This window comes from Poecilia formosa, unplaced genomic scaffold (assembly GCF_000485575.1).
Source record: "Poecilia formosa unplaced genomic scaffold, Poecilia_formosa-5.1.2 Scaffold12, whole genome shotgun sequence".
Classification (NCBI taxonomy): domain Eukaryota; kingdom Metazoa; phylum Chordata; class Actinopteri; order Cyprinodontiformes; family Poeciliidae; genus Poecilia; species Poecilia formosa.
The window spans coordinates 1,830,783-1,843,931 of NW_006799951.1; the positions used below are offsets into that span (position 1 = coordinate 1,830,783).

Consider the following 13,149-nt stretch of genomic DNA (forward strand, 5'->3'; position numbering starts at 1 on the left):
TAACAAGAACATAGAAAATAACATTTTAGATTTAATGCCGTAATGAACATTTATGGCACAAGTGTAATATCAAATATTTAATAAACATTTATTTACAAAGTTGTGTTCTTATATTTTGATACAAAGAGATTGCGGGCCTTAAATTTGAAAGATAATTTCCGCCGCAGACTGCCCTGTCACTATTTCACTAAACATATTTGCTTGGCGGCGTCCGTTTCCTGGATCTTCTGTGCAGGAAGGTGCTCTGCCCAACCACGCATGCTAGTTGTGTTAATGTCGTCATGAACAGAGGGAAATGGTGTTTTTCGCCTGACCCCGCGCCTCCCCCGCCCATCTCCCGATCCCCCCCATCACATACTCGTGTCCTTTTTTATTTAATATTGTATCTTATTTAGAGTCATCGGCTCAATTCATTTACAGTTGTTAGCCAATAAAAGCTTGAACTGAGGCAGTCAATTGCTTAATTTACACTTTATTTAATCTTATGATTTTGTAATACCATTTTTCGCGTAACTTTGACCAGTTTCCGTATTTTTGAATGAGCAACAGTGATAATAATGACAACAACAACAACAACAATAATAATAGTAGTAAGAGGAAGAAGAAAAAGAAGAAGACACATAAGACAATCGGTGTTCTTTCCAGTTCAAAATGTTTTTCTTTTTTTTCTTCTTTCTGTTTTTTTTTTTGCCTTCACGCCCTGTGCAGTTTGATTCATAGTACATTGTTGTTCCCTGTGTTGCTCATCTGTTATGTTATAAGGGTCTACAACCTGCAGTTCTTGAACCACAAGTGGCTCTTTGAATCTTTCACAATGGCTTTTAACTTTGACTAAAATGACAAGAATCAAACAATGTTTATAAATACAGAAACAATTACAAAAATGCATTTTTAGCAGTTTCTTTTGTGTATTTTTGTGTGTGTGTGTGTGTGCGTGCGTGTGTGTGTGTGTGTGTGTGTGTTTTCATGCAAAATTACATTGCATTTCCACAACAAAATGGCATTAAGACTACTAGTAATATTTATTTGGATCTATTTTTATTGACACGTGGTTGGAAACATGGCCTTTTCAACAAATACCAGTTTGTTTGTTGAAAAGGCAAACATTGTTTCCTTTCATCAAACAATGCTTCCTTCCTCTTTTTGCAAAAGTTTTCTATTTTTGTTTTTATTATTATTTTTAAATCAAAAACTAACAAGTTCTGGTTCTTAAAAATGACCAACTTCCTTCAGTAGATATTTGTCAAAAGTTATGGGCTGCTTTTTCCTCACACAGGTTTGTAAGATTTGTAACTCTAAGCAAATTGTATTTAGTTTCTATGTGAAAATAACTGTTTGGCAGTCTATTATTTTACATATTTATGAAGGAAAATCAACTTTTAAATACTACATTAAAGTTTTAGTTAAGAAAGTTGCTTGGCATCATGCGAGTACAGAAAAAGACTTATATTTACATGCAGGTTGATACTTTTTAAACCAAATACTAATTGTAAGAAAATAACCTAAGGCAAAATAATTTCAAAAATCTAATGGATATTGTTTTTTTAATGTTATATTTATTGTTACCTATGTAACTTTGATGCTATCGTTTACAGTGCATTGGTGTTAGGACTTTAATATAAAGACATAGATTGCATAAATTCAGTATATTATTTGGCCATAAACTATAATGGTATTACAGCAAGTAAAGAAAACTATGTTTTCAATACGCTCATACACATTTGTCACACTCTAAACTCTTATTTGATATGGGTTGTAAAAGAAAAAAAAAGTATGTAACATATTATTTTCCAACATTGACTAAAAACAATAAGATTCACCTTGTCAAGGGTGTGAAACACAATGAAACACTTTAAAGCAGAGGTATTTCAGAGCTGTAAGGGAAAAGGGTAAATGTAACCATTTTCTCCGCCCAGTGCTCTTGAGTCTGAATGAAGTTTCAACATGAGGTTAAATTATCAGACACTCGTTTAAGCCTCCACTAGAGGGCAGCAAAATCCTTTACCAATAGCAGGTTAGTAATACGTACCTGGAGAACTTGCTTTTGCTTACAAGAGAAAACCATCTTGAATATCCCACTGGCAACATGGTTTTGATTTCTCACATTGAACAGCCTGTCTTTCCAGTAGACTGACCAATTAAACTGCTGCAACCAAATGAAAGCCTTCCTCTCGCAGTAGTTAGTGAGATTTTCAGCTGTGCAACACAATTGCAACCAACAGGGTTTTCTAATAATCAATCACCCTTATACAATGAATATTTTGGATTAGCATTTATAACAGGATATTGGTGCCTTGATGCAAAAATGTCCATTCCTTCAGAGTCATCTAATGAAATGCTATTGTTTATGAAATTGATAAAATTGTAAATTGCACGACAATGTGCTTTTATTTAGAAACAAATCTATTCCCATGTGCTGCACCATTGATGTGGAATACAGATTTTAAGATAATTTAACATTTAGAAAAGAAGAAAAGTTTTCAACATGTTAATTTTTCTGGGTCAGCATAAAGTGAAATGTGCATTTTGAGTTTTAATACCATACGCGTTTACCTCATCAGCCTTATAAGTAGAGACACATAGTTGATGTTGCATCAACAATAACTAGCAATTAAGTATTGGCAAAGCTCAATGTAATTTTCACATGTGGTGGAACATTGTCAACAGCTGCTGAAAGTAACAAAAAAAGGTTACTTTTAGTGTAACTTACTTACTTTCCAAATCAAGTAACCAGTAATCTAAGTTACTTTTTCAAGGAGTAATCAATAATCCCATTAAAGTTACTTTTTTCAAAGTAACTATGCCATCACTGAGTTTGGACACGTATTCTGCTAAATACAAAGAATATGAAACGTCTGATTTTTTTAAAGTAATAATTAAATAAACCCCTCTCAATAGTCTTACATTGAACAAAAGAAAATAATTTTGGTCATTCTAACTGACCTAAAACATGACAAGTTTAGTTTAATTTAACTTAAGGCGGATTTGAACCAGTTATGTGGACCAAACCAAATCATTTTTAATAATTTTCAGTAATAATGAGGCATTATTACTGTGTAATAATGATAAACCAGTGAGTAAAGCACAAAGCACCAGTTTGACTAAATTTCAACTAAGCAGTATTGTGGAAACTAACGGACAACAGTGAAGGAATCCCTGTCGTTTTGTGATATCTGTTGACTGAAAGCTTGGTGCTCCACGGAACAAAGAAGCGGTAGTAGTCCCAGCCATGCTGACCTCCTTCCTGAAGAGTCCTGTGAAGTGTGTCCAGCCAGCTGAACTGGGTCCGCCCCATTACGCTCTGACTGCCCCCTTTGGCTCCGGACAGCGGCGGTGCAGCCCCTCTTTCAGGGTGGAGAAGTCTGATTACTCGCCAGTTTTATTGCGTCGGATTGCTTCACAAAGACCGCTTGACACCGTCAGTTCGTGGGGGCACCCAGAACCTGACTGTGGATCGCGCTATTTTCCTTCGCTTAAGTTTACTTAACTGTTTGCACAAAGTTAGGACTTTTGCATCTTTCGAGCTCCCTCTTCGGCGTTTCATGGGCAAATATCGGCGCTTTTGCAGTTTGTAGTTGTTTTCCCTTTAAATAAAGGCCCGTCCGGTCTGTTGAGAAGATGCAGTTCCGCACTGTCCTTGACGTTAACGTCGTGGACGTGCAGAAGAGAAGGAACCCCTCCAAACACTATGTAAGTTGTTTTCTCCTCCGCTCAGCTGCGTTGCTACTTTATCAGTGCTGATTCTTCGCGAAGCATACGTGATGCCCTTTCCTTGGATTGTGATGTCGCTCTGTTCATTCTCTACTTTGTGCTGTACTGAACGTATTTTCAATTGACAAAACACTGGGATTTATATGATTGTTGTCATGGGCTTTCACAGGCATCTGACATTTTGTGATCAATCAGATTCCAATACAATACATAAAATACGTTTCTACATAAATACTGTAATGACATTTGACAAGTAAATTAAACAAAAATATGTTTAAAAAAAGTATAAAAAAATGCTACATGTTTAGTAAAGTTAATGGTTTCCTTCAATCATATCTTGATGCTAATAAATTACCAGTATGTCAATATATGCAATTAATGTTAAACCTTTGCAAACTATCATGGGTACTGGATTATTTTATAAAAAGCACTTTGAATTGCCTTGTTACTGAAAATTTGCTATATAAATAAAATTACCCTACTTTACTTTACCTAAAATGACTTATGACAAACAAAAGGAAGAATAAATTCCTTATTGTGATTCATTTGTCTATGAATGCAGTAATGAATGTGATATGAACACAGTAATCTGACTTTGGGTGTGAACCAAATCAACAATACAAAGACCATTTGGAGGACATGGTCTTTGTACACTTGCCAAATATTCTTTAGGGTAATTTATTTATGGTGTAAATGTGATCCAACCTCATTCTGACACAGATGCTGTAGGTACATTGTGCAATCGCAAGGCAAATGCAACACAAACCTGGGCTGCTTGGTTGCCACATTGGCACATCTTTTTTGTAAAGCATGAAATGCTATGCAACTTTCAAAGGCAGTTGAAATTTTTGTTCTATTTGAAGCTTGGAATATTGTTTTATAACCTAATCGTGCTTTAAACCTGTTAACAAAGTTATCCTTGGCTTTATGTGGCGTATTTCTTGATCATTATGATGTTTTTAATTCAATGAGTAACTCTTGAGACCTGACAGCTGCATTTAAACTAATATTAAATCATACACAGGTGCACTTTATTCATTAACTTAAGTGACTTCAGAAAGCATTTGGTAGGAGTTATGGTAGTAAAGAACATTTAATATCTTTCATTTGATTACAAAAAAATACTTAAATGCCAAATTAAATTTACAAGAAACATTTATTATCTCAACACATGCAACACATATAAAAACAGGTTCCATGAGAATTAACAGGAAACATTATCAATATGTAACAAGTTAGATACTAAAAAAAAAACCCTACAACATAGCTCACAGATTATTATGTTGTGTTCACTTGTACTCAGAAATCTGGTGCTCGTTTAAACACTAGTTCACATAGCATATGTTTAGATTTCACTGTTTGAATGCTGTTATTTTTTACTGTGTGTTTTTTCTGTAATTAGCTAATCAAATCTAGAATAAAAGCATTGAAATCCCTGCCCAACAAGTGATATGGTATAGCTGCAAAAATAAGTTTATTAGTATTGATAACTAGCTTACTTACTAAATAACTACTGCAAGTACCTAGCGTTCTCACTATTGTAAAAAAAAATAACAGGGTATAATGTGTTACTACCTTCCTAACTAACCAGTTACTTAAATCTCTTTTTTTTTTTTGACCTAGGTCTTGTTCAGACAGTTCATTTGAGTTTATTTCAGCTCAACTGTTTTTCATGTATCACTACATGAGAGGTTTGGGTTGCGTACTTCTTGCCACAAGAAATATAGATCACTGGGCAAGAATTTGTGAAGCAAAAGTAAATCCTTGAGGTAACAAGGATCATATTTATCAACTTGTCTGGAGGGAATGTGCCAATGTAGTGTTTTCACACCCATGTGAGAGTCAGGTTTAAGTTTCATTGCAGCCAAACACATTCCCATGTAAACATCATCAATAGGAAGAATTTGGACCATCGCAGATATTTTGTAAATGGCCAAAGCTGTATAGCCTGACAGAAGGTATCCCCCACCTCCACAGTAGGGTGGGTAAACATTTTTTTTGTACACCTGTGGCGGAACAAAGTACTTATTATTTGGGTTTCTTATAGGACTCGCTCCTTTCAACAGATGGCCAGTAAAAAGGTGCTTACTTCCATTATTGTCTTTAAGACTTTGAAGATATTCAACCATGTTGTCAGTGTGGGCAAAAACATCATCATCACCATTCAGTAGAAATCGAGCCTGTGGACAACGTCTGTCCATCCACTCAAGGAAGAGTATCTGCTTCAAAGTGAGGTTGAAAAAGGAATCCTTAAAATCCCATTGGAGGATGTCATTGTATTGTTGGTGCTCCCACATGACAAGTTTGTTCAATTTCTCCTTCTCGAAACCTGAACCGTCAGTTCCCACAATAAAGATTCTTCGAATCACCTTTCCCTTATATGACCTCTCTGCAGCCCAGGTCTTGCGCAGGACCTCTCTTCGCTCATAGTTCTTTGGGGAACTTTTAATAGCGAGCAAAAGAAAGACATCCTCAGGCTCATCATCTCCTCCACATTTGTCAGGAAAGTCCAGAATTATGGGGAAACTACGACAGTGACGATAGTAAAGAAAGTCTTGAATCATAGGGGAAAAGGAATCAAAGCCAGAGACGTTTTCAAACATTGCGTTTCGTTCACATCTTAGTGTTAGGTTTTGTGACACCCTCCACCTTTCCAATTGCCAATTTGACGATGGGAAAGTTTTGTGTGAGGCGTTGTGATCTTCTTCTTTTAAATATGCAGGTCTCCGGTCGTGGTTGTGCTGGTCGTGTGCTGATTCTGGTCGTGATTGAGGCGTTGAGATGTTTTGTGGCTCATTGAAAAAAAGAAGTACTAGAATGGTCCCCAACAGTAATAAAGTTGTGGCACAGGCGTCAATCAGTCTCAAAATTCTGAAGTCAAAGAAACATAAAGAAATACAGCTTAGAATGACAACTTGTCTATATCTTGTGTAAGTACTTCCATTGCATTGTTTCTTCTGCCTTGTTTTATAGTAGGATTTAGGAACAGATTCTCCCCTAATAGATGCTTATTACACAGTCGACCTAACGCTGTCACTTTAAACCAGTAAGTGATCAGTGCAATGGGAATTTACATTAATATGCTTGTAAAAAAGGTTTGGGTGACTTTTAGCTTATTGACTAGATTTGAAGAAAAGTTTGGCTACTAACTGCACGTCTCTTCCAAGACTCATGACAGTCTGTCACATTTTCATAAGAGAGGAGAAAAATAAACAAAATGACAGGGAAGTGATAAAAAAGACTCACTTAACTCTAAGGACCTATGGGAGACTACAATTTTACTGAGGTGAAAAGGGTAAAATGGTATAAAGTAAGCTATAAGTCAAAATTCACATAAACCTTATAAAAAGGGACATGAGATCTTTTTCTTCGTAAATGATCTGGCATCATTTCAAAGTAAACATTCCTGTGTTACGGCTGGCAGGATGAGAAAAATTCTTTCTGTTTGCTAAGTGCCGGCATAAAGGGAGATATATTTTGACATTTAAAAATTTTTTTTTAAACCTTTGTCCAGATTTAGAAGTTAAAATATAGATTTACATCATATGAAAATGTGAGGTTTCAGACTTTAAATGCACAAAAATAAAAAGGAATTGAAACGAAACTCAACACACACACCTCTAAACAAATGTATAAAAAACCCAGCCCAAATCTTAAGGGAAGATTAATGTATCATAGTTGTAATGATTTGTTCATTTCACAGTCTAATGAGAAAGGACAATACGACTCAGCAATGAGTCAGTTCAAATGAAAGCAAAGAGACTATGATATGATTAAAAGCAAAAATTAAGTTTTAAGACAGGCTGCATTGCTAAGTGAATAGGAAGATCTCTATAATGTCACTGGATTACTTTTTTGTGGTATTAATGCTAAGAAAACAGAATAATTTTGGATTTTGTTAGGATTTAGGCTAACAAACAACAAAAGGCTTAAAGTAAGGTTCACAGATTGTGCACTCAAGAAGAGAGTAGGTGAAAACCGACTGTTCTGCTTTTGCAGGTGAAAAAAACTATTAAGATACAGATCTTGTATACAGTTTTATAGTCATATCTTACGTTTTTAGGTTTGTCAGAAAGTCTTAATATCATGATGACATTTAGGATCAAATAACTTATTTCATAATGAATACCAAGTCAACATTTGAAAAAGGTTTTTTGCCTTTTTATTTCCATCTAAAGATTAAATCAATAACTGTTTTTTTTTTTTTTAGAAAAATGAAAACCTATATAAAGAGAAGAGAAAACATGACTAGAAATATGGGACTTGCCTCATATTTGATTATTGTGAAAGGCAATCTAACCTCAAAGAGGACGCACATCCAGTTATGAACAAAGATGTACTTTACAAAACATTCAAAATAACACAAAAACTAAGCACAGCCCATAAATGTGGAAACTGATTTCGCTATAATTACCTGACCATGTTGGTAGATGGTGAGTGCCTGATGAAATGACGACTTTATCCCATAAAGCAGAAAGGAATAACTATTCCGTGTTTCAGCCACAGTTTTGAAGATTCTCACCCAACCTGCTTGTGGCACTGACAAATCCTCAGAATAGTTTGACAAGACAGCCTCTTGGTACTCAAGCTTATCTTGTGCAAACATATCATTAAACTGGTAGAGCTGGAAGGATAGTGGGTCAAATGATGGGAAGTGTAAAAAAAAATGACTCATCCCGTCATTTCACTATCTTAAGTTATCATCTTAGCATTCAAGTTTCTATGATGAGTAAGGCCATTCATGCTAGGACGCCCATAAAGTTCTGCCTCAACCAAGGTTGAAAACTGGTACTACAATGGTAGTACGCTGAATAAGTACCTAATTACTTTCTGTTTTATCCTCTTATAATAGACGTATCTGCACTGTAGTTGTTTCTGTCCACTACAATACCTTCATTCTCATTTGGCTTTACAAATCAAATAGTTTACAGTTAATGTCATAGCTCAAGAATTCAATGACGATGTCTAACTCAGTAATCCCATGATGATCATAGGTTACAAAAGATTCCACAGATCACGTTTGAACCCACTAACAGGAGAGTGAAATATAATGTAACTTTTTCCATGTAAGATCTTGAATTAGAAATTATTTTTGTGTTGTAGTTTTTTTAATCCATCAGTTTAGTAAATAACAAAAAAGAAGACAAAGGATGGATGGACCATTTTTAAAGCTCAGAGATGATTTTGTATGAAAAACCACAGGGGGTTTCAGTCGTTCTGTTCTCCTGGTGGTGATGTTGCCTGGGGGCTTCAACCTCTGGATGGGGTCTCCCATGGTAAATTGGCTTCAGGGAAGAGATTAGACAAAGGCTGATTCAAAAATTTAAGTTGGTTTTAGACTCTACAAAATGGTGTGTGTGTGTGTGTGGTGCACCTGGTGGTCAAGACTTAGCTTCTTGGGGCTCAATCAAGAAGCTGAAACTACAGAAAGCCACTACCAAGTGGTACTACCACCTGCAGGGTCTGACATTGAGGTCAGGTTTTAAATTTAGTTTTTTCCTGTAATCAGTGTCGTTTTCTAACTAAATATGTTGAGTGTTTACAAAGGTATGGAAACACTTTTAGTGTTCTGGCAAAAATGATACTGAAATAGCTTGTATTTCTGTCTGTTAAAGCTAAACAGTTACAGTCCACTGTTGTTATGTTACTGCTTAAAGAAGTTCAACCGAGAACTTATCCGTTGGGATTTGATAAATCAATGTGTCCGTCAGGTTCAATTGAAGTGATTAGCCTGAGAGTTTAAATCAATCCCATCATCCATCTCCAGCTGAGAATTCCTCCCCAAGGCTGCTAAACATAGGGCAGAGACTTGCTCTCAGGGGGGATAAAGCCGGATGGAAGGTTTGACTGGGAAATCCCCTTGAGGAAGGAGGAGGACAAAGACAAAAACATCTCATCATATATGAGCTAAGCAATTGGAAACGCATGTCCGGTTTGACAGAGGAAAGAAGGAGCTCTTTGTTTTTGTCCCCACTGGTAAATTGTCACTTCCTTCCAGGAACATGTGGCACAGGAGATGCAAAATGGCAGTGGCGATGTACGTAGAAATCTTATTTACAAACGTTTAGGTTTAGTTCAGCAGAAAGAAACAACTCTTCCCTGTTTCAGCCACACTTTGCAGATAACTTTTGTTTTGATCCAAATTAATCAAACTAAGCACATTTGAGATTTTAAAGTTTTGTCTTGATGTAGTTTCAGTCATCCTCCCACTATTCGGCCTGGCTGCTTGTCTCTCAATAGAGTTCTAATAGAAAACTTGCTTTGGTCTCAGTCCTTGCGTGATAAAATGTTTACAGAACAAAAACCGCATTTCCAACTTGATGCACAGCAGCTTGAGACCACATGTAAAAGAGCTAACTTCTGAAACACTATGATTGTAAGTAGAATATTTCATTGATCCCATGTGCATTGCTAGGGGAGATAAAGCCGTGAGACAAAGGTTGAAAAAAATGTTTTTTATTGTCATGTTATGCTTTTTGTATTTAACATTAAGCCCCTCTGTTGGTCTAGTGATTTATCCAGTTAATATACAACCCAACTTTGATATTTTGCTAAGTTAATCATGTAATACTGGACATCTTATCAAGTTGAAACATCATTGAAAAATGTACTCATTTCAGGAATGTCATTGAAAAAGTAAAACATGCTAATTTTTATTACAGTTGACAATTATGGTTTGCTGCTAAAAACTCCTAAAATCTTTATAGAAAAAAAATGTCCAGGAATTCTTTTTTTCTAGGAAACAATTTTCCAATGTTCCTAGGAGAATTGTTCCTAGAAAAACAATTTTCTGCTTTTGAATTGAACTATTGGAATAAATGTTCTGCTAAATGAGACTGGCTTTTAAAAGAACAAAGTTACCAAGTCTATGGAGACTTGGCAAACAGACAGATGTCATCAAGTTCCTGAAAGGTATGAGGATATGTGGATGAAACAAAAGCTAAGGCTTTTTGTAATTTGATATATTCTGTTTACTGACTGCATTTCTCGTTTTTCTGGTGTTTCTTCCTGGCACCCTTTGTAGTGTAATTTAAGAAACAACGACTACGCCAACTAGACATTCAGTTCTCCGTTACCAGAGATTCCATGAAAACACATGAACCTAATAAACAACTTAATGTCTGTCACAGTTTCATGACTTTAAGGAGCTCAAGCAAATCTTGGAGAAGGAGATTAAACTTGATGAATAGTGATATTAGAATATTTGACTTACATGATCTTTCAAAGCAGAAATATCTTTGTAATGTGGTTTGATGATTTGGTTCAGTTGGCAAAAAGTGTCTCCCCAAATCAAACTTCATTGCATCACAGACATCTGGCAATGTTTTTATATTCAGGACATTTATAAACAGGCACAATCCTTCTAAAATTGGTCAGGTTTTAAAAGGAGGCATTTCCTCTAGGTTCCTTTATTGACAGTTATGAAGATTAGCACAAAAATTTCATATTGACTATACAGTCTTCCATGAATGGGTCTTTTTGGACCCGTGTTTAAATCAATGTGTTTTTATGCTACTTTTGTCATTTTGATTCAAAATAATGTTTAGTATGATACTTTCTGCTGTGTTTTATTTCACACAAGAATTATTTCATGTTTGAAATATTTTCGTTTTTCATTTGTTTAAGCATTTTTAGAAGAAATTGTAAAACATTTTTAAAACAAAACGACAAAAGCAGCAATTTTACAACAAAACTATAAAATTTCTGCTTGACATGTTGGAACAATGTCAGCGTCCATTATGTGTGTGTGGGCAGTGGGAAGGCGGGGGGGTAGAAAGAGCACATTTCTTGAAACTAGCCAGCTAATCAAGCTAGCTAACATTACTGTCTGTATTCTATTGTGCTGTGTGTATCACACATGTGAGTGTGTATGTCCATCCAAAATATGTTTTCCTGACAATCACAGTTGTTAAGAAACAAAGATTCCCATTAAATTCCATAGGAAATGAATGCGGGTCATTTTTAACCCACTCACAGAAGAATGGGGTAGTAACATAAAACATGCTATTTCTTAAAATGTGTAAAAGGTAAATAAAAAAATTGAATTGCATGATATCAGTAACATGTTTGTTGAGGAATACCTAGAATATGAAGTGATGAAAACCTTTCATTACAAAGATACTGCAAAAAGATGACCTCACCGGGTCAAAAGGGACCCACTTATGTATCAGAGGGTTAATAATCTGTATTAATAACCAATATACATAAAGAGATTTAAAAAGTATTATTTTTAAAAAAAAAACTTTTTTAATGCATAAAGCATATCACTATTACACTGAGTATTTTATATTTGGACATTCACATAATATACTATGAAGTAAAAGAATTCACAATTTGCCTTTTTTAGTTTCATAATAGTATCTTAATATTTCATCACAACTCCCCTAAACTACTCATCCATTACTACTGAAGCCTGGCCAGTTCACCATATTTAAATGTTTCAGATACTTTGAAACACTGAACCTCTCAACACTATTGCTCAAGGGAAATTTGCCAAGATCCCTGACATGCAGCACAAACAAGAAGGACCACAAATCTATCATTTACTCTTATCATGCCACTGAGGTGTGCTCAGTGGCGCACATCTTCCTGCTGCTTGGTACCTGTTTGCCAACTTGTCTGACAAGTGATACGTATCAAGTGGTGGATAGACCCGGAAGAGTTTTTACATGTGGCGTAATTTTAAGATGTCATGATCTTAACTCGGATTTAGTATTTTTTTTATTTGTTTAATGCATTAGTTTCTAACATTATCTCCACATTCCCCACTTCCACAGCAGCATCCATGTTTGAGATGACTATAGTAATATTTCTTCACTGTTTTACACTCTTTTACTAAGACTTTAATCAGTTAAGTAGCCACTAACTCCAACTTTACTTTCTGTTATCACACATCAGGTTCTTTTAGCATAAGCTACAGCATAAGCTGTAGTTGATTTTCTTAATCACTTATTTGTGGTCACAGTCACTGTTTTTAGAAGCTGTTGATACAATGGGAATGATCTTTAACAGTGGCCGTTATGAAGCCAACTATTAAGCTATATTGTAAAAAGTTCTAAATCACCCATTCTCAACTACACTGAGTTAATACTTGAAATCTGTTGTTTACTTGTTGATTCCCTTGTAGCTGTTTGAAGTGTGATTAAAAAAGAGAGATTTAATTTGTTTCTCTGAGAACCTTTGAAGTTAAGTCAGGAGGGATAACGTGGTGCCTTGTGTTCCTAACCAAGCTTTTTTGTCTACTCTGTCTTCTGTAGGTCTATCTTATCAAAGTGACTTACTCTGACTCCAGTTCCCATGTCATCTACCGAAGATATAGCAAGTTTTTTGACCTGCAGGTAAGTCACGCTTGCAAAAAAAAAAAGTCTTTCACAGCTTTATTTCTCATTTGCATAGAATACTTCTCAAAGTTTGATATTTTCTGTCAGGGTTGCCTCA

The 13,149-nt window shown here is 35.4% G+C and overlaps 2 protein-coding genes across 4 annotated transcripts in view; one reads left to right on the forward strand and one right to left on the reverse strand.

The window, feature by feature from the left end:
- The first annotated feature begins 3,254 nt into the window (after positions 1–3,254).
- The window catches only part of LOC103133541 (SH3 and PX domain-containing protein 2A), a 60,548-nt gene continuing 50,653 nt past the window's right edge, over positions 3,255–13,149 (forward strand). The window contains exons 1-2 of one of the 3 annotated variants that reach the window (XM_007545315.2): positions 3,255–3,690; positions 12,969–13,049. In XM_007545315.2, coding sequence (XP_007545377.1) covers positions 3,619–3,690; positions 12,969–13,049 — 153 coding nt within the window. In that variant the 5' untranslated portion in view covers positions 3,255–3,618. Of the gene's footprint in view, positions 3,691–12,965; positions 13,050–13,149 lie in introns of those variants that run through there. The other 2 variants (XM_007545316.2, XM_016667955.1) reach the window with 2 other exon arrangements.
- LOC103133540 (N-acetyllactosaminide beta-1,3-N-acetylglucosaminyltransferase 3-like) lies at positions 4,849–8,267 on the reverse strand. The gene is made up of 2 exons (XM_007545314.2): positions 8,126–8,267; positions 4,849–6,582 (listed from the first exon to the last, which is right to left on the reverse strand). Exons 1-2 carry the CDS (start codon positions 8,131–8,133, stop codon positions 5,382–5,384), a joined length of 1,209 nt encoding a protein of 402 aa, XP_007545376.1. The 5' UTR covers positions 8,134–8,267; the 3' UTR covers positions 4,849–5,381.